The 27,601-nt window shown below is 43.0% G+C and overlaps 1 protein-coding gene across 2 annotated transcripts in view; it reads right to left on the bottom strand.

Annotated features, from left to right (window-relative positions):
• Nucleotides 1–27,601, bottom strand: part of CACNG2 (calcium voltage-gated channel auxiliary subunit gamma 2) — a 287,473-nt gene that overhangs the window by 134,386 nt on the left and 125,486 nt on the right. For both annotated transcript variants that reach the window (XM_077452262.1, XM_077452263.1), the window contains exon 2: nt 14,727–14,810. In XM_077452262.1, the coding sequence (XP_077308388.1) occupies nt 14,727–14,810 (84 nt within the window). The remainder of the gene's footprint in view (nt 1–14,726; nt 14,811–27,601) is intronic.

Here is a 27,601-nt window from a genome sequence, read left to right as displayed (position 1 = left end):
GTACTGGCGTCAGACTGCTGAGTAGCGCTTGTTGCTACCTCCTCTTCCTGATCCAATACCAAGAGTGGCTGCGCATCAGAAATGTCCTCTTGATATGGATCGGAAAATAATTCCAGTGACTCAAGCGGAAGGTATGTGGTGGTGGTGGTGGTGGTCGTGTTGTTGGTGGTAGTGTCTTTGGGGGTGCACATAGCAGAGAGTGAAGAAGAGGGTGCAGATCGAGAGGATGAGGAGGGTGCAGAAGAGTAAGGCTGAGCGAGCCACTCAACCAAGTCTGGTGCATCCTTTAAAGTAATTGAACGCACCTTCTGCAACTTCCCACTTTGGCTCAAGCCTGTTGCTCCTGCCCTACCCCTACCACCCCTGCGGAAGGGCCTGCCTCTTCCTCTGCATGTCATTTTTTAAATGACCCTGTGACAAAACTCTTAGTCCCTATACCGCTGAAGGACTGCTGCAGTATAGGTGAGCGGTCAGCAGTGGTGCACGTCAACCCTATCTATTGTGGACCTATAGCGGTCCTTACAGAACAGCAGACTGTACCGCACTCAAGCCTATGTACCGTAGCACCCTATACCAAGTTACCAGTCCTTATAAGAACTTTTGTGGACCAAGCAGGTTGTGTATTAGTGTTTAGCAGACTGTACGTCAGTCCCTATACCGCTGAAGGACTGCTGCAGTATAGGGCAGCGGTCAGCAGTGGTGCACGTCAACCCTATCTATTGTGGACCGATAGCGGTCCTTACAGAACAGCAGACTGTACCGCACTCAAGCCTATGTACCGTAGCACCCTATACCAAGTTACCAGTCCTTATAAGAACTTTTGTGGACCAAGCAGGTTGTGTGTTAGTGTTTAGCAGACTGTGCGTCAGTCCCTATACCGCTGAAGGACTGCTGCAGTATAGGGCAGCGGTCAGCAGTAGTGCACGGCAACCCTATGTATTGTGGACCGATAGCGGTCCTTACAGAACAGCAGACTGTAACGCACTCAGGCCTATGTACCGTAGCACCCTATACCAAGTTACCAGTCCTTATAAGAACTTTTGTGGACCAAGCAGGTTGTGTGTTAGTGATTAGCAGACTGTACGTCAGTCCCTATACCAATGAAGGACTGCTGCAGTATAGGGCAGCGGTCAGCAGTAGTGCACGGCAACCCTATGTATTGTGGACCGATAGCGGTCCTTACAGAACAGCAGACTGTAACGCACTCAGGCCTATGTACCGTAGCACCCTATACCAAGTTACCAGTCCTTATAAAAACTTTTGTGGACCAAGCAGGTTGTGTGTTAGTGTTTAGCAGACTGTGCGTCAGTCCCTATACCGCTGAAGGACTGCTGCAGTATAGGGCAGCGGTCAGCAGTGGTGCACGTCAACCCTATCTATTGTGGACCGATAGCGGTCCTTACAGAACAGCAGACTGTACCGCACTCAAGCCTATGTACCGTAGCACCCTATACCAAGTTACCAGTCCTTATAAGAACTTTTGTGGACCAAGCAGGTTGTGTATTAGTGTTTAGCAGACTGTACGTCAGTCCCTATACCGCTGAAGGACTGCTGCAGTATAGGGCAGCGGTCAGCAGTGGTGCACGTCAACCCTATCTATTGTGGACCGATAGCGGTCCTTACAGAACAGCAGACTGTACCGCACTCAAGCCTATGTACCGTAGCACCCTATACCAAGTTACCAGTCCTTATAAGAACTTTTGTGGAACAAGCAGGTTGTGTGTTAGTGATTAGCAGACTGTACGTCAGTCCCTATACCAATGAAGGACTGCTGCAGTATAGGGCAGCGGTCAGCAGTAGTGCACGGCAACCCTATGTATTGTGGACCGATAGCGGTCCTTACAGAACAGCAGACTGTACTGCACTCAGGCCTATGTACCGTAGCACCCTATACCAAGTTACCAGTCCTTATAAGAACTTTTGTGGACCAAGCAGGTTGTGTGTTAGTGTTTAGCAGACTGTGCGTCAGTCCCTATACCGCTGAAGGACTGCTGCAGTATAGGGCAGCGGTCAGCAGTAGTGCACGGCAACCCTATGTATTGTGGACCGATAGCGGTCCTTACAGAACAGCAGACTGTAACGCACTCAGGCCTATGTACCGTAGCACCCTATACCAAGTTACCAGTCCTTATAAGAACTTTTGTGGACCAAGCAGGTTGTGTGTTAGTGATTAGCAGACTGTACGTCAGTCCCTATACCAATGAAGGACTGCTGCAGTATAGGGCAGCGGTCAGCAGTAGTGCACGGCAACCCTATGTATTGTGGACCGATAGCGGTCCTTACAGAACAGCAGACTGTAACGCACTCAGGCCTATGTACCGTAGCACCCTATACCAAGTTACCAGTCCTTATAAAAACTTTTGTGGACCAAGCAGGTTGTGTGTTAGTGTTTAGCAGACTGTGCGTCAGTCCCTATACCGCTGAAGGACTGCTGCAGTATAGGGCAGCGGTCAGCAGTGGTGCACGTCAACCCTATCTATTGTGGACCGATAGCGGTCCTTACAGAACAGCAGACTGTACCGCACTCAAGCCTATGTACCGTAGCACCCTATACCAAGTTACCAGTCCTTATAAGAACTTTTGTGGACCAAGCAGGTTGTGTATTAGTGTTTAGCAGACTGTACGTCAGTCCCTATACCGCTGAAGGACTGCTGCAGTATAGGGCAGCGGTCAGCAGTGGTGCACGTCAACCCTATCTATTGTGGACCGATAGCGGTCCTTACAGAACAGCAGACTGTACCGCACTCAAGCCTATGTACCGTAGCACCCTATACCAAGTTACCAGTCCTTATAAGAACTTTTGTGGAACAAGCAGGTTGTGTGTTAGTGATTAGCAGACTGTACGTCAGTCCCTATACCAATGAAGGACTGCTGCAGTATAGGGCAGCGGTCAGCAGTAGTGCACGGCAACCCTATGTATTGTGGACCGATAGCGGTCCTTACAGAACAGCAGACTGTAACGCACTCAGGCCTATGTACCGTAGCACCCTATACCAAGTTACCAGTCCTTATAAGAACTTTTGTGGACCAAGCAGGTTGTGTGTTAGTGATTAGCAGACTGTACGTCAGTCCCTATACCAATGAAGGACTGCTGCAGTATAGGGCAGCGGTCAGCAGTAGTGCACGGCAACCCTATGTATTGTGGACCGATAGCGGTCCTTACAGAACAGCAGACTGTACTGCACTCAGGCCTATGTACCGTAGCACCCTATACCAAGTTACCAGTCCTTATAAAAACTTTTGTGGACCAAGCAGGTTGTGTGTTAGTGTTTAGCAGACTGTGCGTCAGTCCCTATACCGCTGAAGGACTGCTGCAGTATAGGGCAGCGGTCAGCAGTAGTGCACGGCAACCCTATGTATTGTGGACCGATAGCGGTCCTTACAGAACAGCAGACTGTAACGCACTCAGGCCTATGTACCGTAGCACCCTATACCAAGTTACCAGTCCTTATAAGAACTTTTGTGGACCAAGCAGGTTGTGTGTTAGTGATTAGCAGACTGTACGTCAGTCCCTATACCAATGAAGGACTGCTGCAGTATAGGGCAGCGGTCAGCAGTAGTGCACGGCAACCCTATGTATTGTGGACCGATAGCGGTCCTTACAGAACAGCAGACTGTACCGCACCCAAGCCTATGTACCGTAGCACCCTAGACAGACCAAGTTACCAGTCCTGATAAAGAGCTTTGTGGAACAAGTGAGTTGTGAATGATTAGCAGACTGCAGCAGAAGGGCAGCAGTCAAGTATAATATTCTTTCTATATTTGGAAGAAAGAATATTATACGTGTACAAGCCTATTACCGTACCACTGATACCAGTCCTGAAAAGAACCTTTGTGGAACTAATAGTAACAGCAAGTCTTTAAAATTATCCTCACTGCCTGACACACTGCTTCCTGCCTGTCCCTATACAAATTGGCAAAAAAGAGTAGGCTGGAACGATTAGCTGGAACAGCTCTTTTGTGGACCTGATAGTAACAGCTAATGATGATGATGATGATGATGATGAAGAAAGACTAATCTGGCTGAGCTGTCCCTAAAATAGCAGCATACAGCGCTCTGTCCCTTTATCTAAACTGACAAAAGAAACTCAGGCTGCTGACCTAACACCTATACCAGTCCTGAAAAGAACTTTTGTGTACCAAATAGCTAGCGTTTTCTCTGTCCCTACTCCACACAGGATCCTTTCCCTACAGTGACAGAAGAAAGAATGTAAAATGGCCACCGGATCGGGTGTATTTATAGGTTAGGGGGAATGTCCAAGTGTCCATGAGCTGTCATGTCTCAATTGGTTGTCCTGTAACACATGATAAACGTGTCACGAAAGGTTAAAGTTCTTGTATACATTAAACACGTAAGTCCGCCGGGGCGAACGACGGAAAAAGGCGTTCGAACCCGCGGACGGCGAAAGTCGGAAATTCGCCGCGAAACGACCGCCGGGCGAACCGTTCGGCCATCACTAGTCCACGTTATTGCTCACATGTGGTCCAGCAAGCATGGTCAGGGATGGTATATTTAGTTCCTAGCACACTGGGTAACTCTACTTGCAACTCAGAAGGATGCAGGACAGGGCTCATTGCTGAAGCTTGTTGTGCCGCAACGTCACCATACAGCTAGTGGTGATGATGCAAGATTTGTCAGCTCCAGCCCACCTTTTTCTCCTCCTCCTTGCCCTCCTTTGCTGAAATGTCCCAGGAACCATAAGTACCCCCTAAGAGTTCAAGGAGCTATTCAATGAGTCAGGCTGAAAGGTGCCATGCAGCTCTGTAGTGGCAGGCCCAGAGGTGGTTCAAGCCATGCCAGCTGGAGCCAGGAATGGTGGTGTGCGATAATGGCACAAACCTCCTGTCTGTCCTTAGACAGGGAAACTTCACACATGTTCCATGCCTGGCACATGTCCTCAATCTGATGGTGCAGCACTTTTTAAATAGGTACCTGGTGTTGGAAGATCTGCTGAAACAGGCCAGAAGAGTCTGTAACCATTTTAGGCAGTCATTCACAGCCAGTGCTCAGTTTGCTGAAATTCAGTGGGAATTCCACCTGCTCATAAACTGCCTGATCTGTGACATGTCCACCAGGTGGAACTCGACTTTGGCAATGCTGCAGCAGCTGCACATGAAGCAGAGGGCCGTTAACTAGTACCTGTGTGAGTGTGGCACAACAACAGGCTCAGGCCGGCTTGGCTTTTTTCCTCATGCCAATGGCTGTTGATAAAGGATGCACACTGTACTATCACCATTTGGGGAGGCCACAAGGATGGTGAGCCATGGCAAAGCATGCATCAGTGACACAATCCCTGTTGTGTTCCTGCTGGAGCAGACTCTGCATGGAATTATGGACAGGGCACTCAAGGCAGAGCAGCGGGAGGAAGAGGGGGGCTTCCTTTCCTCTCAAGGTCCGCTTTATGCAGACACCATTCTTCCTATGCCACAGAACACACAAGAGATGAGGGAGGAGGAGGATTCTTGCAGCTTTGGAGCCATTGAAGCAGACCAAGAAATACGTTAACCCTTAACAGATGGTATTTCATCCCCAGAACTCTTGGGGTATGTGGCTGAGAGGAGGCAGTTCCAAATACTGTAATCCTCAGTGACCTAGAGGAGTCTGCTTCTCATGCCTCAACAAACTTGCGGTGCATGGCTCCCTCATTCTTCAAAGCCTTTGAAAGGACCAAAGAATACATGACATCAAGGAGAAGGATCACTATTGGTTGGCAAACCTCCTTGACCACCGTTACAAGGGGAAAGTCTCTGAACTCATCCTGTCCCCACAAAGGGAGCAGAAGATAAAATCTCTTGAGGAAACCTTGAAAAGGAGTTTATGTAACGCCTTTCCCGACTCTGGTAGGTTACTGTCTGGTGAAAAACGTCAATTTGAGGCTTCTGTTGGTCAAGAGTGGAGCAGTGAAGAAGGGGTCTGCCTCAGTGATGCCTTTTAATTTTTTTTAGTCCTCGGCGCCCAGGGCTGTCAGCTTCCACATCCCATCGCAGCGTCTTCATCATATGGTGGGAGATTATCTAGGGACACAAACAGTTATGGAAAGCTTTCCAGTTGATGATCTACTGGATTTCTGGGTCATGAGAATAGACCACTGGCCATAACCTGCCCAGTATGCAATAGAGCTGCTGGGCTGCCCTGCATCCAGCGTGCTTTCCAAACAGGCATTCAGTGCTGCTGGAGGTTTTGTGACAGATAAAAGAGCACGTCTGTCAACAGACTCCGTGGACCAGCTGACATTTATCACAATTAATAAGTTCTTGATTAGCAGCAGCTATTAAGCCCCTGATGTTGCTGATTAAGTGCTTTCTGGATCTCGAATCTCTGAAAGACTGTCTAAGCTGTCTAGCTTTGTCGGTGTTGATTTCATCTGGAAGAAACTTCTTGGTGTAGGTTTCATGGGCACGATTAACACCCAAGGACCAATTTTTCCACACCTGTTTGACAGGTGCATATCATTGCAATTTTTGACAGCAAGGCCAAGTCTTGTTTTCATCAAGAGTACCTGTATATGATTATGGTGTGAAGGCACCACCGACACCCAAAACACAATTTTTCTTAACCTGTTTGGCAAGTGCATAGTATTGCATTTTTTTACATCAAGGCCAATTCTTGCTTTCATCAAGAGTACCTGTATAGGGTTATGGTGTGAAGGCACCACCGACACCCAAAGCCCAACACCTGTTACTTCTATTCAAAGTTGGCAAAAGACACCAGAATGTGTCCAAAAAATCTCTAATCTGGTTCTGAGTGTACTAAATTGTGCCCTCATTATACAGACTGGTTCCCAAGCTGTAGTTTATAAAATAAAGAAAGCTTGAATGGAAAATGTCATATTTTTGACTTTATAAATGTAATTATTGCTGCAGCAGGCTCTATACACAGTAAACATGTGCCACATTACATGCAGACTAAGGAGACCCCCGGGCACTATATTTAACCACTTGCCGACCAGCCACCGTCATTATACGGCGGGAGGTCAGCACGATCCCATGAGCTGTCGTAGCTATATGTAGCTATCCTGCTGCACTTGGGGGGTGCCCGATGCTCGTGACTGGCGGTTGCGATGATGGCCGGCCACAAGCAGTCGTGGGCAGGAGAGGCAGAACAGGGACATGTGTGTGTAAGAATAGCCAGGAACCACACTCTGTCATCTCCTATTGTCATCCCCCCCCCCCCTACAGTTAGAACACACAGTCAGGGAACACAGTTAACCCCTTGATCGCCCCCTAGTGTTAACCCCTTCCCTGCCAGTGACATTTGTACAGTAAATCAGTGTATTTTTATAACACTGATCACTGTATAATTGTCAGTCGTCTCAAAAGTGTCCGATGTGTCCGCCATAATGTCACAGTCACAATAAAAATCACAGATTGCCACCATTACTAGTAAGAAAATAAAAATGCCATAAATCTATCCCCTATTTTGTAGATGCTATAAATTTTGCACAAAATAATCAATATATGCTTATTCTCCATGGAATTATGGACAGAGCACTGGAGGCAGAGCAGTGGGAGGAAGAGGAGGACTTCCTTTCCTCTTAAGGCCCACTTAATCCAGACACCATTATTCCTATGTCACAGAACACATAGAAAGAGAGAGGGGAGGAGGTTAAGGATTCTGGCACTTTCATAGGCTTCGAAGAAGAGGAAGACATACGTCAATCTGTAAGCGATTGCTTTCCAACGCCATGAGTTTTATGTGGCTGGGAGGAGGAAGTTCCAGATGCTGTCATCCTGAGTGACCCCGAGTAGTCTGCTTCTCAAGCCTTGGCAAATTTGAGGCACATGGGCAACCTCATTCTTCAAAGCCTGCGGAAGGACCCAAGAATACGTGGCATAAAGGAGAAGGATGAGTACTGGTTGGCAACCCTCCTTGACCACCGTTATAAGGGGAAGGTCTTAGAACTAATTTTGTCCCCACAGGGAGTGCAGAAGATAAAATCTCTTGAGGACATGTTAAAAAGGATTATTTTGAATGTTTTTCCTGACTCCAGTAGTTTACAGTGTCGTGGAAAATGTAGTTTTGAGAGGGACGTTGGACAAGACGTCCGCCTAAGTGAGGCAGTTCGGAATTTTTTTAGTCCTCGCCACCCAGGGCTGTCAGCTTCCACATTCCATCGGCAGCGTCTGCATCACATGGTGGACGATTACCTCAGGTGCCGAAACAGAGATGGAAAGCTTTCTAGCTGACGATCCACTGACTTACTGGGTCATGAGACTAGACCACTGGCCAGAACTTGCCCAGCATGCTATTGATTTGTTGGGCTGCCCTGCATTCAGCGTGCTTTCAGAATGGGTATTCAGTGCTGCAGGAGGTTCCGTTACTGATCATAGAACGTGTCTGTCCACAGATTCTGTGGACCGTTTGACTTCATTGAAAAATTAATCAGTTCTGGATTACCAGCTATGAAGCCCCTGATGCCGCTGTCACTGATTAAGTCTTTTTGGCATGTGGAATCTCTGCAGGACTTTGAGGCTGCCTAGCTCTGAGGATTATCAATCATTCATCTGGAAGAATGTTTTTGGTATAGGTTTTATGGGCACAATAAAAAAGACCAAAGACCAATTTTTCAGCACCTGCTTGACAGGTACATATCATTGCAATTTTTTTTTGCCTTCATCAAGAGCACCTCTATAGGGATATGGTGGCAAGGAGCCCCCGACACCCAAAGAGTAATTTTTCTGCACCTGTTTGACAGGTGCATATCATTGCAATTTTTTGCAGCAAGGCCAATTCTTGCTTTCATCAAGATTACCTCTAAAGGGGGTTATGGTGGAAAGGTCGCCACCGACACACAAAGACCAATTTTTATGCACCCGTTGCTTCTATACAAAGTCAAAGTGACAGCAGAATGTATTCAAAAAATCTCTAATCTTGTTCCCAGTGCACTACATTGTGGCCTCATCATAGACACTGGCTCCCCAGCTGTTGCTGAGCAAAATGAAGGCAGCTTGCAGAGAAAATTTCATTTTTTTGGCTTTATAAATGCAATTATTGCTGCAGCAGATTCTAGACATGGTACAGATCTGCCACTTTACAGGTAGAATAAGGGGAACCCCCCCAGGCACTATATTGGAAGGAATTTTTCATTTTTAGACTTTCACTTTAAAAATCAAAAAACTTTTTTTTTTATTGATACATGTCCCCCAGGGCAGGACTCAGACCCCTATAACCATTGTATGCCCAATTACTTGCATATAAGCCTTCAAAATGGGCACTTTTGATTTTTCACGTTTGGGTCCCATTAAATTTAATGGGGTACGTTATTCGGGTCCTAACTTTCGCTGTGTTCGGAAGTTCTGCTGCGAACTGAACAGGGGTCCGTTTGGCCCATCCCTAATTACAGGTTAGTACTGAAGTGGACAATGGTATGCTAATAATTTATGCACACCTTTTATGTGAGTGTGGGTTTTTTTTGTTTGAAATTATTATTTAAAATTGTGCATATTATTTTTTTGCTATGTAGCCGCAATCCTTTTTTTTACTTCTCAGAGATGAGGCATGGAAAATTTGAGAGAGCAGATGTGACTGATAAGAGTCTGATAAAGAGACGCAAGCTAGTTTGGCCTGTCTAATATATAATAGCTTAAGTCCGGACATTAAGGTGAGTGCATTTTTAATGGAAAGGTAGCTTGTGTGGAGCACAGTTTATTAAGAGAAGTTGTTAGTTCACCGTAAAGATTTTCGCATATGGACAGTTTCTGTGTGGACTGTTTTGGCTTGTCTGAGGGCCACTCTATGGTGGATATACATTTGCAGGATACAGTATTTTCACCACTTGGGTTTTGAGGATATGTGTTTATGATTTCATATCAATCGGTAACTTAAATTGTGTATGTCCTAGTTTCTGTATCACCATTTTGTACAGAACTGAGGGAGGGAGCCTGGAGAATGGGAGGTGGGGGTCTGGTTAGTCACACATAAAGGTAAAGAAATATATTGTTCACGTGAATAGTAGGATCTTTATGTTTCATTGGGGGACAAATGTTCCCTGAGTGAAAAGTTGTCCTTTAAAATGTACACTCCAGTCCAAGTTAAAATGAAGTACTCTATTACATACAGGGCACATAATCTATTTTATTAGTATTATTTTTTTGTCCAGGCATTGCTACATTACACCAGTTTACCCAGTCCTTTTCTCAGCTATCTACGGATCAGAGATACAGGAATACAGGTAATACTGGAGAGGGATTCTCACACCCACACTAGCCTCTTTCTTGCTCCTATGCAGAAATGATGATGTATAGAGTATCAACATTTAAATGTTCTCACAGCTATCAATCAGAGAAGTTTGATTTAGATTGGTCATACAGGAAGGAGAGAAAATGAAGAGGTTGCAAGGCACAGGCTATACCAGTGATGGCAAACCTTGGCACCCCAGATGTTTTGGAACTGCATTTCCCATGTTGCTCCAGCACTCTGAAGTGTAGTTGAGCATCATGAAAATTCATGGGAAATGTAGTTTCAAAACATCTGGAGTGCCAAGGTTCGCCATCACTGGGCTATACACATAATCTACCACTAAAAGTGTGAGTTACTGTTTGGATGCTGGTTGCAGTTAATTACAGGGAAAGCCAATTTAGGTCAATCAAGTGGACTTTTTAAAAAACAGCAATCTGTTGTCTTTTCTATATATGTTTTTTTTTATATAAATATTTTGGAAATTAGTTTAATCAAAATAATTATATCAAAGTGGTTTAAAAAATCTTGCTTCTATATATATATATATATATATATATATATATATATATTTTGTAATTTTATACTATATGTTTATAGATGTATGTGGTCTGCATGCCCCCTGCTGTCTATGTAGCGGTCTGTACGCCCCAGAGTGAGTATAATGTACATCATAATGCTTGCAATGGCATATGACCATGCTGACCAATGAGTACTTACCTTTGCTAGCATTATTATTGATGCTTATTCCGGGACTATGTATTGTGGTATACGGAACGCTACACCAGCAGCACATGGCCTCACTACTGCTATATACAATGGGGTCCAGGGGGGCAGGATATTTGGATATTTTTTCAAAACAAGGTGAACTTACCCTTTAAAGGATAAATTCACCTTTTGTAACATGTTACACCTGCATTTGAGGTGTAACATATTACCTTGAAGCAATCACCTGCACACCCCCTCACCCCTGTGTCAACTGGGGTGGGATCCTCTCCCTGTACCCGCCATCACATTTTAATAACAGCGTGGCTGTGCTTGGCTACACCCATACAGCTGCATCATTCTTTCACAGAGTTCTGTGAATGAATGAACCACAAGTCCCATCTGCCACCACAGCAGATGGCTTGTAGTTCTCAAGGAACTGCAAGGACACTGGTGAGCATCCTTGTAGTTCATTGATTCTTCCTACACTTTAGTAGCTGTACTGAAGGTCTGAAGGAGCTTGACATTGCACCCACAATCCACTGATCATGGGTGCAATGCTTTTCAGGCTGTAGTGTTAAATTTTTTTTATAAATGCACATTTTTTCTATGTGCAAAATTATGTGCATTTATTTTTTAACCAAAGGTGAACTTTAAGGTAAACAGTGCAATACGAGCTCACTGAAAACACTTAATCATTTCCCTTCCTCTAGCTTGCTATGATTAGCAGTTCATTGATCTTTTTTTTTTTAACCTGTCTGGGATTGTCTTTAATAGTTTCTTTGATAGACTACCTATTTTGGGCAGTCCTATGGATTTTATTTTCTATCTGTTAAATGTTAATTAATTTGTGAACCCTATCGGACCAATTTACTGAAGCATTGCAAATAAAAACAAAACAAAAAAAGAAACAGTGATGATATAGAATGTGCATTGATCCATGACAACCATAAGATTTTTTATGACTGAAATAGAGAATTCTAAATGGCTGCAAATGGATTACTGAACCATGCACATCACCATCGTCATCATCATCATCATCATCAATGATCATTAAATATGCTGTTTTACTGTGTTATCTCCCATTTTTTGCCATCATGGCTTATATTAAGTTAATAGGATAATGTAAACTATGTGCAAATTTAAAATACTGTATCTTACTGTTACTAGATACTAGGGTGAAATCATTAAACATGGGCTTACTTAGATGGAGGCTTACAAAGTGAAACTAAGAAGAAAATATTTGGGTTCCTCGGGAAGCTCGTAGTGAACACAGTCTGTGAAGAGCTGCTTCATTTCTTGATGTGTTATATAAAATAAGTGAGTCATTTCAGCAATGTTTTTTTAACATTTTGTAGCAGTAAAATGTCCAACAAATTTTAGTACTTTTAGAAGACCTGTGGACCCCATATATAATAAATAGAGGAAAGTAATGGAGAGAAATGTAAGGAAATGGGAATATAGTACCTGGGCTGATTCCAGCTGTCATTTTTCTTTACAGTGTAGAAAAAAAATACATTGGGCAACACCTTCACCTTTTCATCCCATTAAGCCCCTTTTACACGGGCGTCATCTGTTTAGTCCCATTCTTTCAAAGAATACGGTTACATCCCTTCACACACATTCCAATCCATTTAAAGGGATCTGGATGTTGTCTGTTCTGTTTAAAAATGGAACTGAACAGATGCAGATGTAAATGGATGCTTATCTGTTTACATCCGTTTGTCCATAGAAATTAGTTGCTTTCCGTTTTTTTAATCCGTAAAAGGATGGATGATAAATGGACACATGAATTGCCCGTGTGAAAGGGGTCTACATTTTTCCATGAGAACTTATGTTTTGTCCATTCAGGGTAAAGCAGCAGGTTTTGCAATAATGCTCTCGCAGCACATACTCTGCTTTCCTTTCACTTATTTAATTGGCTGGGAGTGAGGAAAGGAAGCCCTGTGTAAGCTCGGAGTCACTCTATTTGGAGCTTACATAGGGCTGTGCTAGTGCTGTTGGGAAGGGGGGCATTAAAGTGGCCTTTGTAGTAAAACGGAAGGTCCTTCTATAGTGTCCAGGCTCGGTCCCCCCTTAACAATTAACGGCTGACAGTATGTCTAAAAAGCATCTGTAAATAAAAAACTTCATACTGACTTTATTTGTTTTTCACAAGGCGCAACACCACCATCACCCAAGATTCCTAGGGAATGCAGAGCAGCCAAATCATTCCAGTTCTGTTCATTATAAGAGCATATTCTTGTGAGATTCGGACTGCTCTGTATCCCCCCTGGATCTTACTGCAAAGTGGCTGACCATTACTAACTTTTTTCTATAGGGAGATGATGCTGCCTCCTCCTGAATGAAAGTATTTTTTTCAATCCCAATTGGGATTTTACATTCTTCTGCAGCCCTGCAACAGCCATAGCCATGTTTGGCCTGTGGTTTTGGCACAGTCATATTGACATCAGTGTGTGAGTTTGACAAACAGTCTGTCAGGTTAAAAATTGACAGACTGTAAAATTGTTGACACATCATGGCTGCAGCAATGTAAGCATACCTGAGTGACCAATTTGGCTACTTGTAGATGAATGTTAGAGGAGGTAAAAACTGGGATCAGCCACCTGTTTTACCACCCCTGTGAACCTAGCCTTACAGGGATCTTTTGGACATACTATCAGCAAGTATTTTCTACAAGATAGATATACCGAACATTATAAGTGGACATTGCATTTTACTGTAAGGTCTGCTTTAAAGTCATTATGTAGCTTTGGACTCCATAGGCAAAACACTGATTTTCTTTAATATATTCATGTTAAGTGACAAACACATCAGTGTGCTACAATGTGTGACTAAATGAATTTTAAATAATTATCATAGACTTCAAACAGTTGTACAAGTATCTCAATCATATCTCAGTCATGCGTAAGCGCTTGATAGTTATCTCCCTGAGAGCAGAGTATTTGTTGTTGGTCTCCATGACAACATTGAGATGCTTTGTAAGAGGGATGGTGCAGGGTGTCCGCTACCCTCTGATGAAGTCCCATCTCTGGTAAGTAACGAGTAGGGGTGGAGCCACACGCCCATAATGTCATCATGTTTCTGCTGAGCCAATACTCAGCTGTCAGGGAGAAAGCAATTATCAGTGATTGGATCCTCTGACCACTATTGTGAATTGCCTTGCATGTTATACGACTATAATTAATGGTTTATTGGAACCAATATAAAAATATTCATACAGAGAACATCAGATTCAGTTTTATTTTTTGGGGATTTTTGGAGAGGTGCACAAAATAAAATTTGTTTGCCAGATTTCAATTGGTGGAACATTTTACGATGTACGTATGGCAGCACCTATGTGATTACTATCAAGTGCTTATAGACCTTCTGTAATTAGGATTTCTATTATGGAGGTGAGCATATATAGGAGAGCAGTGAGTGGTAAAAAAGAGTGTTTATTTGCACAATTACATTGAATGAAGAGTGTTCACGTGGTGGATTATTACATTTATTGGTTCACAATGGACTTTTTTTGAACACATGGACTGGAATAAAATATATTTTTTTGCACTTATGATTGAGATATTTGCACAGTTATTTGCAGTCTATAATAATAATTTAAAATGACTTTGGTCACACATTGTAGCACATTTATATATAGTAGACGTTTTGGATTGTTCTATTATGATTATATGAACATTATTTATGTGTTATTAGCACAAAGTTGATTAATTCTTAGTATTGTACTATTTCGGTGGGTGAATCACAGGATGCACTAGCTGCTTTATACCTCATACATACAGTATATAATAATTTTTTATTGTGCATTCTAGGTTTCATTTAAACAAATCAGTGGACTTACGGAGAAAATATTCGGCAGTGTCTGCTTCATAATCTGCATCTTCTGGAAAGTGGTCAATTTGTTTGCACACGCCCTTAAAATTACCTAAAGAGAAATGTGAAAAATGTGTCAGAATTTTCTTTGCAAGTTTACTGTCAACATGATGACCCATTCAAACACACTTGCACTAAACATTATACAATGCCATCTTTCTGCTGCCTATTGCTGGCTAATGTACAATGCAATGTTTATTTTTTAATTAACAGTGGACTCTAGGCAAAATATATATTTAAAAAATAAATCAGTGCAGTGCAGACAGATTAGAGCCCCTGCCCAAATGCAGAACATCTCTGGATTGGGTACACAGCAACAAAAAGCTGACAACATTCCTACCCCTTCCCACTCAGTACAACATTGTATAAAAGTTCTGGCTGGGGTTCCAATTTAAATATGATTATGTATTTTTTTCCTACCAGGCATAAAGGAAAATGCACACACCATATCAGTATTAATACATTTTGGGTACTTTAAAGAAAACCTGGTTAGAAACAAAAGATAAACCCTTTTAATATTTTTGCAACAATTCAAGTGCTCTTCAGTTTGCCAGAGTAAACCTGTCATCAACGCAGGCAATCCAAACTAAACATATATTATTAAAAATGCATAACCATAGGCTACCTTCAGTGAAAACAGCATGTCTAAACAATCAGTTGATTGTATGCAAATCCTGCTTTTTATGTAATTTTTGAGCTTAGCCCAGCAGCCCATTAAATGAAAGACCTATAAGGAGTGGATCCATGTTGATATGTACACGAAAAAGTAAGATTTGCTTATAACGTAAAGAGGAACTTCAGCTGTTTTTTTTTACAAATACTGTAGCTGCTGGCTTTTTAAAATCAGGTAAATACCAGTGCCTGGAGTCCAGTGCTGTCTTCCCACAGCTGGCTCATTTTTACCGCTTTGGATCCCCAATGCCACCATCTAGTGCAGTGATTCTCAACCAGGGTTCCGTGGAACCATAGGATTCATCCAAAGGTTGCTAGGGGTTCCTTCAGCATTGGGCAATTTCTGCCTCTCAGCTAAGTTCCCACTGACACCATTGATCTTTTTAGCCATCTGCAAGGAGGTCATTCTTTCCAATGACCACAAGTGTAAGGATCATTCTTCCCACTGACCATCACACTAATGTATCACGAGTTGCAGATCTCTAATTTTTAGCAGGGGTTCCATGAGACTGGAGAACTATTTCAAGGGTTCCTCTGTGTTGAAAAGGTTCAGAAAGGCTGATCTAGTGTATGGGAGCTGGCTGTGACTTCCTGAGGAAGCACAGCCAGCACCCCACTTTCCATGTGCATGCTCACACAGCAGTCTGTGAATGGTCCTGAAACCTTCTTGGATTTTCATCCTCTCCCAGTAGGAGGAAAGGGGACAGGGCAAGCAGCATCATTTTCACCTAGGTGAGGCTTGCAGAATGGAAGTATAAGTACTGGCTCCCCCCTTCAAAAAAACATGTAATTCAGTCTGAGGATAGGGAACAAATCAGCAGTACGGCATTTTTTTTTCTAGTGAAGTTCTGCTTAAAGCTGCTTACATGTCTGGGTCAATTTTTTTCAAGTGGACTTTATTCTTGAAGCAGTCTATTAGCAGCCATCTTTTATTCTCTAGAAGGGAGAAAAATGAAAGAAATCTGCCTGCAGCTCTTATTTTTATGTGTCAGTCCCAGAAGATGGCACATGGTGCTAGCTGTGGGTCAGAGAGGAGGGTTCGGCAATGAGAACTAACTCCTTCAGATACAAATATTGACTCTTGTAGTGAGTTCGCAATAATAGCGTCTGTATACAACAGAGAATCCTGCACATCGACGTAACTAACACTGCGTTCAGATCCGTAATTTGTATAGTTTGTTTTAGGAATCTAAATGCAGCAGTATTCTATGCTATGAGCCCTTGAACATAGCTGCAATTACATTTGTAAAACTGTGCTGTGTAAAGATCTGTACAAAAAATAGAAAACATTATGCTAGATCTTGCTGGCAGAAAGTTCCAGAGTAAAAAACATGAATATGGTCTATATAATGCTTGCGTTTACACATTTTTAGGCACATAAACATCTGTAAGTGTAAATGCTTATAGATTATGGAATGTTTTCAGCTCCCAGAATTGAAAGGAGGATGTGAAATATGTACGCATATGTATATGTGTAAAATACTGACCAGTAACACAGTTTTTTTTTTAATCTTTATTTTATCCAATATGAATGTAGCATTAGTTTACTGCCATTTAATGGCTGTGTGCACAGACTCATTGGCTGCATTAAGATCCATAAACAAAAAAGAACCTGAAGGCCTTAAAATGTTGTGTTTTGGGTGCCTTTTTTGCAAAATCCCTTACTAATCAGAATGCGCATTTCTTGAAGCACTTTACCGCCAGCAAGATCCAGCGTAGATGACCAGTAATTTCTTTCACATTATTTTTGTTAGGAAATAAATGTGCTTACAGAGAAGACAACAGACATCAGGGTCAAAAGTAACAGTTATCATAAAACCAAATGGTCCTATTATAGATCATAATTAACTAGTAGTAACAAAAGTAAGGTGCCGATATAACAGTACACTCCACTAGGTAGGTGAATAGAGATACAGCTTTAAACAATCAAGTATAACAGAAATAGGCATTGGGAAAACCCAAAAGTTGTAAAACTCAGCAAAAATGGTGATCAAGACAGCTTCTGAGGTCAACATACAATATATGTACAATAGAGGACAAAAGGCCAAGCCAAGATTCAGTTGGGCTTTCATGAGAGCCACAACTTTTTTTCATGTTTTTTAAATGTCATCATAAGCTCCATGTTCTGGTTTATAATAGGTCTTGGTTTCTGATGGCAAAGTGATGGACAGTTATTCACCCAGTGGCTTTTATAAACAGCACTGGATAAAGCACTGTCGGACAACCATTGCACCCATTAATGCCTGTGAACTGAGCCTTCTAAAGCTGACCATTGATGGGTTAATTCTTATCCGGCTCAGCAGGGGCAAAATTTGGTTCAGTATGTAGGCTCCTTGGCTCAACAAAAGTCAATTGCTTAATTTACTTGTGGCAAAGGGACATATTGGAACATTTACAGCCATGTGTTGTAGCAGGGGATTACATTCTTCATGGGATCTCTCACTAGCTAAGAAATATACAAGTGATGGGGGGGTAGAGCCAGCGCTCCTGCATGTACAAGACGCAGGTCCCATCAGTTCAGCAGTAGGGCCTGGGGGGAGAGAATGAAATCTTTTAGGGCCAGCTCACACCACATGTAGTCCAGTGCGTTTTTTTTTTTTTTTGCATGAAAAAATGCATGGGAAGTCATATGATTTCCAATGGCATAGTTCGCACCAGTGTGGTCAGTTCCAGAAAAAAATTAGAACATGCTGCATTTTTCCTGCACTGGACTGTACTGGAATGTGGTAAAACACATCAAAAATGCACTGGAATACAGTACACCGGAATGCATCAAAAATGCACCAGTACAGGGGGAAAAAAAACAGGGAAAAAAAAGCATGTGGAATGCATCTGGAAATGCATCAAAAACACACCCGAATACGCCAAAATGCATTTAAAAACCTGCATACAGAAACGCACCCGGAATAGCTTTGGAGTGCATTTTTGTGGTGTGAACCTGCCCTAAATGCCTTTGAGCGCATGTACAGTAATCCCAAGGGCTGTTGCTTCCAGTAATAAAGTACAAGTTCTCCAGGCCCCATTAGTTCAGCAGAAGGGGTTGGGGACAGATATGGGACTATTTACAAATTTTTTGGAGCATGGCTGTATGGTGCCCAGTGATTTCTAATAGCGGCCCTGCAAGTACAGACCATTTAACAGGACCTTTCATGCAGCTCTTATTATTATTATTATTATTATTAATAAACAGGATTTATATAGCGCCAACAGTTTACGTGGCGCTTTATGTGACTAAGGCCGCATTTACACCTAAGCGTCGCATCTCGTGTGCCAAAGTAGCTCAAGTACCTTTTTTTGACCCTGAACAATGCATGTTTTATGTAGCGTGGTTTTGCATGTTTTTCCTCGTTTTGTTGCATGAAAATGCAGTATTGCTGCCTGTGTTTAGGCTGCTATGAGAAATAATGGCACCTTTAGCACATTGGGCATCTAATCGCACTGGTCTTATGAAAGAGAAAGTGTTTTCTGACAACCTTTTTCTTAGTCACCTCAACTGACTGTCTAGCAATGTCCATCCATCACTCAAAATGTTACAATTCACACAAATGGTGAAGCTATATTAATTTGTACAGTTGTTGTAGAAAATGCTACACACCATCTTCACGTTCTATAATGGTGGCCATACACAGAACAATTTTATATACGATCGTACTGTCGATTGGTTTACTGTTCGGGAAAAAAGTAAGCTCAGATTAAAAATATTGTTTAGTGCGAAATACACTGTAGTGTATATTGATCTATTTTATTTCAATCAAACAGATCTAAATTTCTAAGTTTTTTCTCAAAATCGATGTGATGGCACAGTATGCGTTTTTCCAGTTTCTATTTATAGATGTCACAGAACCCTAAGGTGAATTTTAATATTTTTCAGTGTTCATTTTTTCCTGTGGCTGTTATTTCTTAGAATACAATAAAACTAATACAGGTTAGCAGACTTCACTTTATGAGACTACATGCAATTTCAGATAACTGTTAAACCAAGGTGGGCCTGCTGTGTCAATGGGCAGCACTTAATTTAAATAACAGTAATTTAGCAGTTACAGCAATCAGACTGTGGGGAAGGATAAGAACCTCTTTTAGGATTTTTTTTTTTTTTGCTGTTGGTCCTTGTTGAGATTACCTGTCATTGTGATACCTGTCAGTGAAATAGGAAGTAGGGACAAATCTCCCCAGAGCAACCACAAACAGTAATAAATACATGAGTGAGCCTCAAACCCTTCTTCACTTGGGCTTGTGTACACTTGGTTTGCCCTTAAAATCCATACCAGACCCTTATTTGTTATGGATAGAAGAAGTATCCAGGCAAAAAATAAAAACAGCATTGGAAAAATTTCAATAATCCTGCTCCTATTTCTGCTCTTATTACCTAGACCAGTGATGGCGAACCTTGGCACCCCAGATGTTTTGGAACTACATTTCCCTTCATGCTCATGCACTCTGAAGTGTAGTTGAGCAACATGGGAAGTGTAGTTCCAAAACATCTGGGGTGTCAAGGTTCGCCATCACTGACCTAGGCAATCTGAGTGAAAGTCCACCCCCCAACCCACAACCTTCTGGTACACATCATAGTTCCCAGATGGCTGTAGGACCATTCACAAAGTGCATTGTGACTTGTGTATGCACAGTGGGCAACCAGGTGTGAAGCCACAAGGACTCATAGCTGGCTGCCCACAGTTAACATGCAAGCGATGAGGAACTGAAGAATGGAAGAAGAACTGGTCCAAGTGAGAACAGTGTTGGATCCCTGATGTCTGTTTACTAAAAGTCAGCAGCTACAGTCCAGGGTAGCAATAATGCTGAAGTACAATCCTTTCTGACTCGGGGTGCACACAGAGCCTGGAATTCTCTGCCCACCCCCTCCAAATGCAAAATTCATGTTCCCTGTTGTTTAACTAGTAAATGCCATAATCTTTATAACTCATCAAGGTTCTAGGTTTACAAATTGAATAGTGGGGACCAGGATTAATCTAAGCTTGGAGATAAGTCAAGTCCCTGTGTACAGCCTGAGGTGGGATCCAAGTGGGCTCTACAAGAATCAACCTGAAGGCTAGTGCAGATGCATGTAGATACCACAAGTTACCTATACTTCAGCCGTGTGCTTCTTTTTGCCACCTTTTAGGCCAAATTTCCTTAATTGTTACATTGGTCTTTGATGTGATCACTCTAATCTGGGTTTTTACACCACTAACCACTATACCACACTATAGTCACCCACTTGGTAATGCTATCTAGATGCAAAACATGTTTGTGTTATGTAAGAAAAATAACATTCAACAACTAAATGAATCAGAATAATGTTAGTTATGTGGTCATGTTACACCTCTAGTCAGACTATGCATGTGAAAAAATAGGACAGTCTCTACTTTCTCCCATTCCTAGTCTGTCATGTGCTATTTTGTAACTCTTACTTATACGTATATATTGTAGCAGAGCATTCCAGAAAGAGCTGGAAAAAGTCCTGTTTCGGAGTTTATACATCTCTCAGGCTCCTCTCATACACATTCAGGGATCTCTGATCCACAATCCAGTTCGGAACTTGGTCCTCTCCCCAGGCCAAACTCACCGGTGACAGACAGCCAGTGCTCTCTGCCTGGGAAACACAGACAACACTGGTCTGTGAGAGCAAAAGGTTGGTAAAAAGCTGTTAAGCTATATCTGTTGAAGCTGACAAGCTGTAGGCTTGCTCAGCCTGGTAGTTAGAGCCTGTATATATTGTGTAGTTAGTGCCGAGACAGGGCTAGGTTTTTGTTTGGCTATTTTTTGTTCTATTTGTTTTTCTGAAACACTGTACAGTACCTGTATATAGACTTGTACTGTATATATCACCAATAAACACCGCACTTTGTCACTACCTCACTGGATTTGGTATCTGTGCATGAAATACTGCTCATCCCAGGGAGCTTTGTACCTGCTGAGAAATAAATTGTTACCCCAGCTCCACTGCTCCAGTGCTCTAGCCACGACGTTCAGGTCCCACAGATACGATACTTAAAACAGGAAGGCTGGCAACTCGGATGCTCTTGAATAAAAGTACTTTATTGGTTACATTGATACATGGGTACAGGGGTACAGACTATACCCTGATGCGTTTCAGCTAAGAAGCCTTCATCAAAGCATTGATGAAGGTTTTGATGAAGGCTTCTCAGCCAAAATGGGTCAGTGTATAGCCTGTACCCATGTAATCAATAACATACTTTTATTCAAGAGCATCCAAGTTGCCAGCCTTGTTGTTTTAAGCTTTGTACCAGCTACCTGTCCCCCAGGTTACATATGGTGGAGGCTGCGAATAAATTACTACTTAAAAGGCCAGTACCTAGAGTGACTAAACATGGAGGAAATCCTCAGACAATTGGTGTTATCCATGCTGCACAACAGCAAGCCAACGTTATCGCACAGGAGCAAACCAAGGTGCTGTGCCAACAGTTTTGTGCTTTACAGGAGCAATCGTAGAGGCTGTTTGAACAGCTAGCCACTGCTGCAAAAGCAGATAGGAAAACCCTGACTGAGATTGTGGAGACGCTAGCACAGTGGTCATCTGCTAAAATTGATGATGTTGAAGAAAAGCCCTCAGCGATCCATGTGGGTCACTTTCTTTTTTAGATGACTGTAGATGATGATCCAGAGGCCTTTCTGCCAATGTTTGAAATGACCGCTTAGAGGGAAGGTTGGCCTCAAACCCATTGGGCAAGACTGGTCACCCCCTTACTTTCTGGAGAATCGCAGAAGTCCTACTATGATCTGGAGTAGGCAGAAGCGAGAGACTATGAGAAGGTCAAACGGGAAATCCTGGAGCAGCTCAGTGTCACCTTTGCCGTTTGAGCACAGCAGGTTCACAGCTGGTTCTTCCAAGATGAGAGGCCCCCAAGATCTCAGATGTTTGATCTAATCCACCTGGTGTGGAAATGGCTACAGCCGAAATCCCTATCTGCTCCACAAATAGTGGAGCGTGTGGTCATGGACCAATTCCTGAGATCACTGCCAATTCCCGTGCAGAAGTGGGTGAGTCAAGGAGACCCCCAGTTGGCAGACAGCCTATTGGAGCTTGTTGAGAGATACTTTGCTGCAGAGAGCCTGGTCACCACCCCTACAGCTGCATGGACTTTCCACCCAAAGCCACGGTCTCCCCAGGCAACCGGTAAGACTGTTACAGGGGAAGTGGGTGGTAAGCATGGCAAGGAGATGGAGGGGAGGATTTTTAGTGCCAGGACTGAAGTTTGGTGTCCCAAACAAGGGAAGCCACTGCCTGTTGGAAAATCAAACCGGGCAACATCAGGTGTTTTCGTTGCCAGGAACTGGGAGACATTGCAGCAAACTGTCCATTGACAGATGAATCCATGCAGTGTGATGTTTCCCTTAGAAGGCAGTCTATGTTTGCTGCAGTGCCAAATGAAGGAAAACACATGTGCCAAATGATTGTTAATAATAAGCCTATTAAGACCTTGCTGGACTCTGGACGTTTAGTGACTTTTGTTAACCACTTAACAACCGCACTATAGCCGAATGACGGCTACAGGACGGTTGTTTAACTCTGGGAGGCCATCATATGACGTCCTCCCAGAATTTCGCTCTCGCGCGCCCCCTGGGGCGCGCACTCGAGAGCATCTGTGACCGCCGGGTCCACAGGACCCGGCACATCATGGATCACGGTAAACGGCTGCTCATCGCGGCCGTTTACCGCATGATCGCTCCGTCAAATGACGGAGTGATCACTTGTAAACAAACCGGCGTCATGTTATGACGCCGGATCCCCCCTCCCCTCTCTGTACCGATCGGTACAGCGGAGGGGGAAGAGATCGGTGTCAGCAGCGCTGTGGGTTGCATCTGCAGTGCCCACATCGCTGCTCACCGAATTTAACCCCTCAATTCCCTGCCAATACTCTGCAATACCAGCCAATACTCTGCAATACCCTCCAATACTCTGCAATACCCTCCAATACTCTGCCAATACTCTGCAATACCTGCCAATACTCTGCAATACCCCCCAATACTCTGCAATACCAACCAATACTCTGCAATACCCCCCAATACTCTGCAATACCCACCAATACTCTGCAATACCCCCAATACTCTGCAATACCCGCCAATACTCTGCAATACCCCCCAATACTCTGCAATACCCCCCAATACCAGCCAATACTCTGCAATACCCCCCAATACTCTGCAATACCCCCCAATACTCTGCAATGCCCGCCAATACTCTGCAATACCCGCCAATACTCTGCAATACCTGCCAATACTCTGCAATACCCGCCAATACTCTGCAATACCCTGCCAATACTCTGCCATAAATTGCCATACCCAGCCATACTCGGAGATACCCAGCCATACTTGGAGATACTCTGCAATACTCAGCCATACTCGGTGATACCCTGCAATACCCAGCCATAGACGTCCCCCCGCCCTCCGATTCTTCTACCGACTCGCCAATACGATCAAAGCCTGAATCTTTTTTTTATTATTTCAGGCTTCCCACCCTAGAGGTGAGATGTGGGGTCTTATTGACCCCATATCTCACTGTAAAGAGAACCTGTCATGCCATATTCCTATTACAAGGGATGTTTACATTCCTTGTAATAGGAATAAAAGAGATCAAAAAAAATATTTTTGAGGAAAAAAATGTCAAACTAAAATAAATAAAGTAAAATGAACAATAAAAAAATTTTTTTTTTTAAAGCGCCCCTGTCCCCATGTGCTCGCATGCAGAAGCGAACGCATACGTAAGTCCCACCCACATATGAAAACGGTGTTCAAACCACACATGTGAGGTATCACTGCGAACGTTAGAGCGAGAGCAATAATTCTAGCCCTAGACCTCCTCTGCAACTCAAAACATGTAACCAGTGAAAAAAAATTAAAGCGTTGCCTATGGGGATTTTTAAGTAGCGATGTTTGGCGCCATTCCACGGGCATGTGCAATTTTGAAGAGTCACATGTTAGGTATCTATTTACTCAGCCTAACTTCATCTTTCACATTATGCAAAAATTGGGCTAACCTTACTGTTTTTTTTTTTTTAAAGCACAAAACATGTTTTTTTTCCCAAAAAAGTGTTCGAAAAATTGCTGCGCAAATACCATGAGTGATAAAAAGTTGCAACGACCACCATTGTATTCTCTAGGGTCTTTGCTATAAAAACATATCTAATGTTTTGGGGTTTCTATGTAATTTTATAGCAAATAAATGATGATTTTTACATGTAGGAAAGAAATGTCAGAATTGTCCTGGGTGTTCCAGAACACCTGATGGTGCTTCCTGCATGTTGGGCCTCTGTATGCGGCCACGCTGTGTAAAAGTCTCACACATGTGGTATTGCCATACTCGGGAGTAAAAGCAGAATGTGTTTTGGGGTGTAATTTATCTGCTAAATTTTATAACAAAAACGAAGAAAAATTCATTTTTTTACAGAATTTTCGGTCTTTTTTCTTTTATAGCACAAAAAATAAAAAACCCAGCGGTGATTAAATACCACCAAAAGAAAGCTCTATTTGTGTGAAAAAAAGGACAAAAATTTCATATGGGTACAGTGTTGCATGACTGAGTAATTGTCATTCAAAATGTGAGAGCACCGAAAGCTGAAAATTGGTCTGGTTATTAAGGGTGTTTAAGTGCCCAGTGGTCAAGTGGTTAAAGCTGAGATGGTTGAATCTATGAATTTTCAAGAAAAAAAAAAAGTTGCTGTGATCTTTGCACATGGGGATACCCGGGAGTATCCTATATACACTGTTCACTTTAAAACTGACTTAGGTGCAGTGACCCATCCGGTTGGACTTGTGCTCCACTTGGTGCATGAGGCCATCATTAGTAAGGACTTCCCTAAGTTTTGGGGACTGTGGGATCGTCCCGACTCACAGTAACTGATTCAGTGGTAGAGCCAGAAGTCTTGGCCAGCACCAAAAATGCGGGGTCAGGAGACTCCTCTCAGGGTTTCCCGGGTCTTCCTTTCTCAGTTACGGCAGGAGAACTGGAGAAGCCTGAGGAAGTCCCCATGACCAGTGAAGGTGGTCAGCTGTCTGCTGACTCTGAGGCTACATTAGAGTTTGCTGACCTTAATGAGCACAAGGAAAACTTTGGTACCGAGCAGAGAAAAGACCCTACTCTTGCCAGTGCCTGGGAAAATGTAATAACGATTAACAATCTATCTGTCGAACCAGGGGACAGGCCTTGTTTTCCTTATTTCAGCAGCAATAAGGATTTACTATATCATGTCTATAAAAAGAATGATGAAATTGTTGAACAGTTGGTGCCTAATGCCGCGTACACACGAGCGGACTGTATGGCGTACTTAGTCCGTCATACAATCCGACGGACAGTCCGTCATACTTTCGACTGAACGGACTTGACCACACACAGATGCACAAACAGTCCATCGAAAGCTTGCGCGATGACGTGTACAGCACGTACGACGGGACTAGAAATAGGAAGTCCAATACACAGCAAAGCACCCTTCCGCCGTGTAAATCCTTTCTGGGCATGCGCCATTCTTAGTCCGTCGAACTAGCCTACTGACGAGCGGATTGTCCGCTGAAACCAAAGTACGACGGACAGAATTCCGAAAAATCCGAAATTCTTAGTACGCCAGACTGCACGCTGAAAAAGTCAGCTGAAGCCCACACACGAGCGGACTGTCCGCTGAAATGTGTTTCGACGGACTAAGTACGCCATACAGTCCGCCCGTGTATACGCGGCAAAAGCCATACAGAAGGGTGGTGTTGGAACTTGCCCATGGGAACTTGCTAGGAGGTCATTTAAGGGTTGAGAAAACCACTGAAAGGGTGTTATGCAGGTTTTACTGGCCCGGGATACAGAAAGATATTGAGAATAAAGGTCCAGTTTGCATCAGCCTGATCGTCATTCTTTTTCCCCTATCATGGAGGATTGAATGCACGTTTTCACTGTTCAGTGTCTGTATGAATGAACTATATTTATATGTATTGTGTATATTTTCTGTTAAGGATTTTAAAAAAAAACCCTGTTTGTCAATGTTTCTAAACAAATTTTAACTTTTTATACAAAAGTTTATGTAAGTCCTTACCGTACCATGAAAGTCCACAGTTGCCTCAGATCCTCTGCCAATTGTTTTCTTCAAATGTATAGGACGACAGTACTTTAATGTTTTTTCTATTATACAGTAGCATTTATCTATTGAGAATTATTGTCAACCATGTCCTGTGTGTCAGATGTCAGCCCCACTACCTCACTTCTGAAGTCTTTAGTGCCTTTATCCATTATTGAAGTGCCCTTTGAGAGGATTGCCATGGACCTTGTGGGTCCACTCCTCAAGTCTGCCCTGGGTCATCAGCATATTCTGGTAATCATGGATTATGCTACCAGTTACCCCAAAGCAGTTCCCTTATGCACTGCATCTGCTAGGAACATTGCCACAGAGCTGTTCATGGTGTTCAGCCCTGTTGGGATCCCTAAGGAGGTCCTTACAGACCAGGGCACCCCATTTAAGTCACAAATAACTAGGGAGCTGTGCAAGTTTTTTAAGGTGACGCAATTGCGAACCTCTGTGTACCACCCTCAAAGTGATGGCTTAGTGGAACGCTTCAATCAAACATTAACGAGCATGTTAAAAAAGGTTGTTGACAAGGATGGGAAAAACTGGGACTTCCTGATTCCATACTCGATGTTTGCCATCAGGGAGGTTCCCCAGTCACCCTCGGGGACTCTTAGACATAGCCAAGGAAACCTGGGAGGGGGAGCAGACACCCCACAAAAGTGTCATTGAGCATATCACTCAAATGCAGGACAGGATTGCGACAATCATGCCTATGGTAAAAGAACACTTACTGCAGGCCCATATAGAGAATATACAACATGGTGGCCCAACCCAACAACTGTGTTTTCTCACCTGGTGACAGGGTCCTGATGTTGGTTCTCACTGTTGAAAGCAAGTTTCTGGCTAAGTGGTAAGGCCCCTTCAAACTAATTGAAAGAGCTGGGGAGGTCAATTACAAGGTTTATCAACAGGGTAAGAGGAATCCCGAAGAAATGTATATAGTATATACCAAGCTGTCCCTTTAAGCTAAACACAAGCAGCCAGCACAGCAAAGGATCAATATTGCAAAATAAAACTTAAAGATATTACTGAGAGAAAATTATACACAAAATATTAAGTGCAGAACATGTAACACTGATTCTGTGACACAAAGAACAGTGTTAAAATAACC

Source organism: Lithobates pipiens, unplaced genomic scaffold, assembly GCF_037356315.1.
Source record: "Lithobates pipiens isolate NorthernLeopardFrog02 unplaced genomic scaffold, aLitPip1_a1.2 Scaffold_23, whole genome shotgun sequence".
Taxonomy (NCBI): Eukaryota; Metazoa; Chordata; class Amphibia; order Anura; family Ranidae; genus Lithobates; species Lithobates pipiens.
Note: the sequence above shows the minus strand (reverse complement) of the source record. Positions and strands in the feature narration are given on the sequence as shown.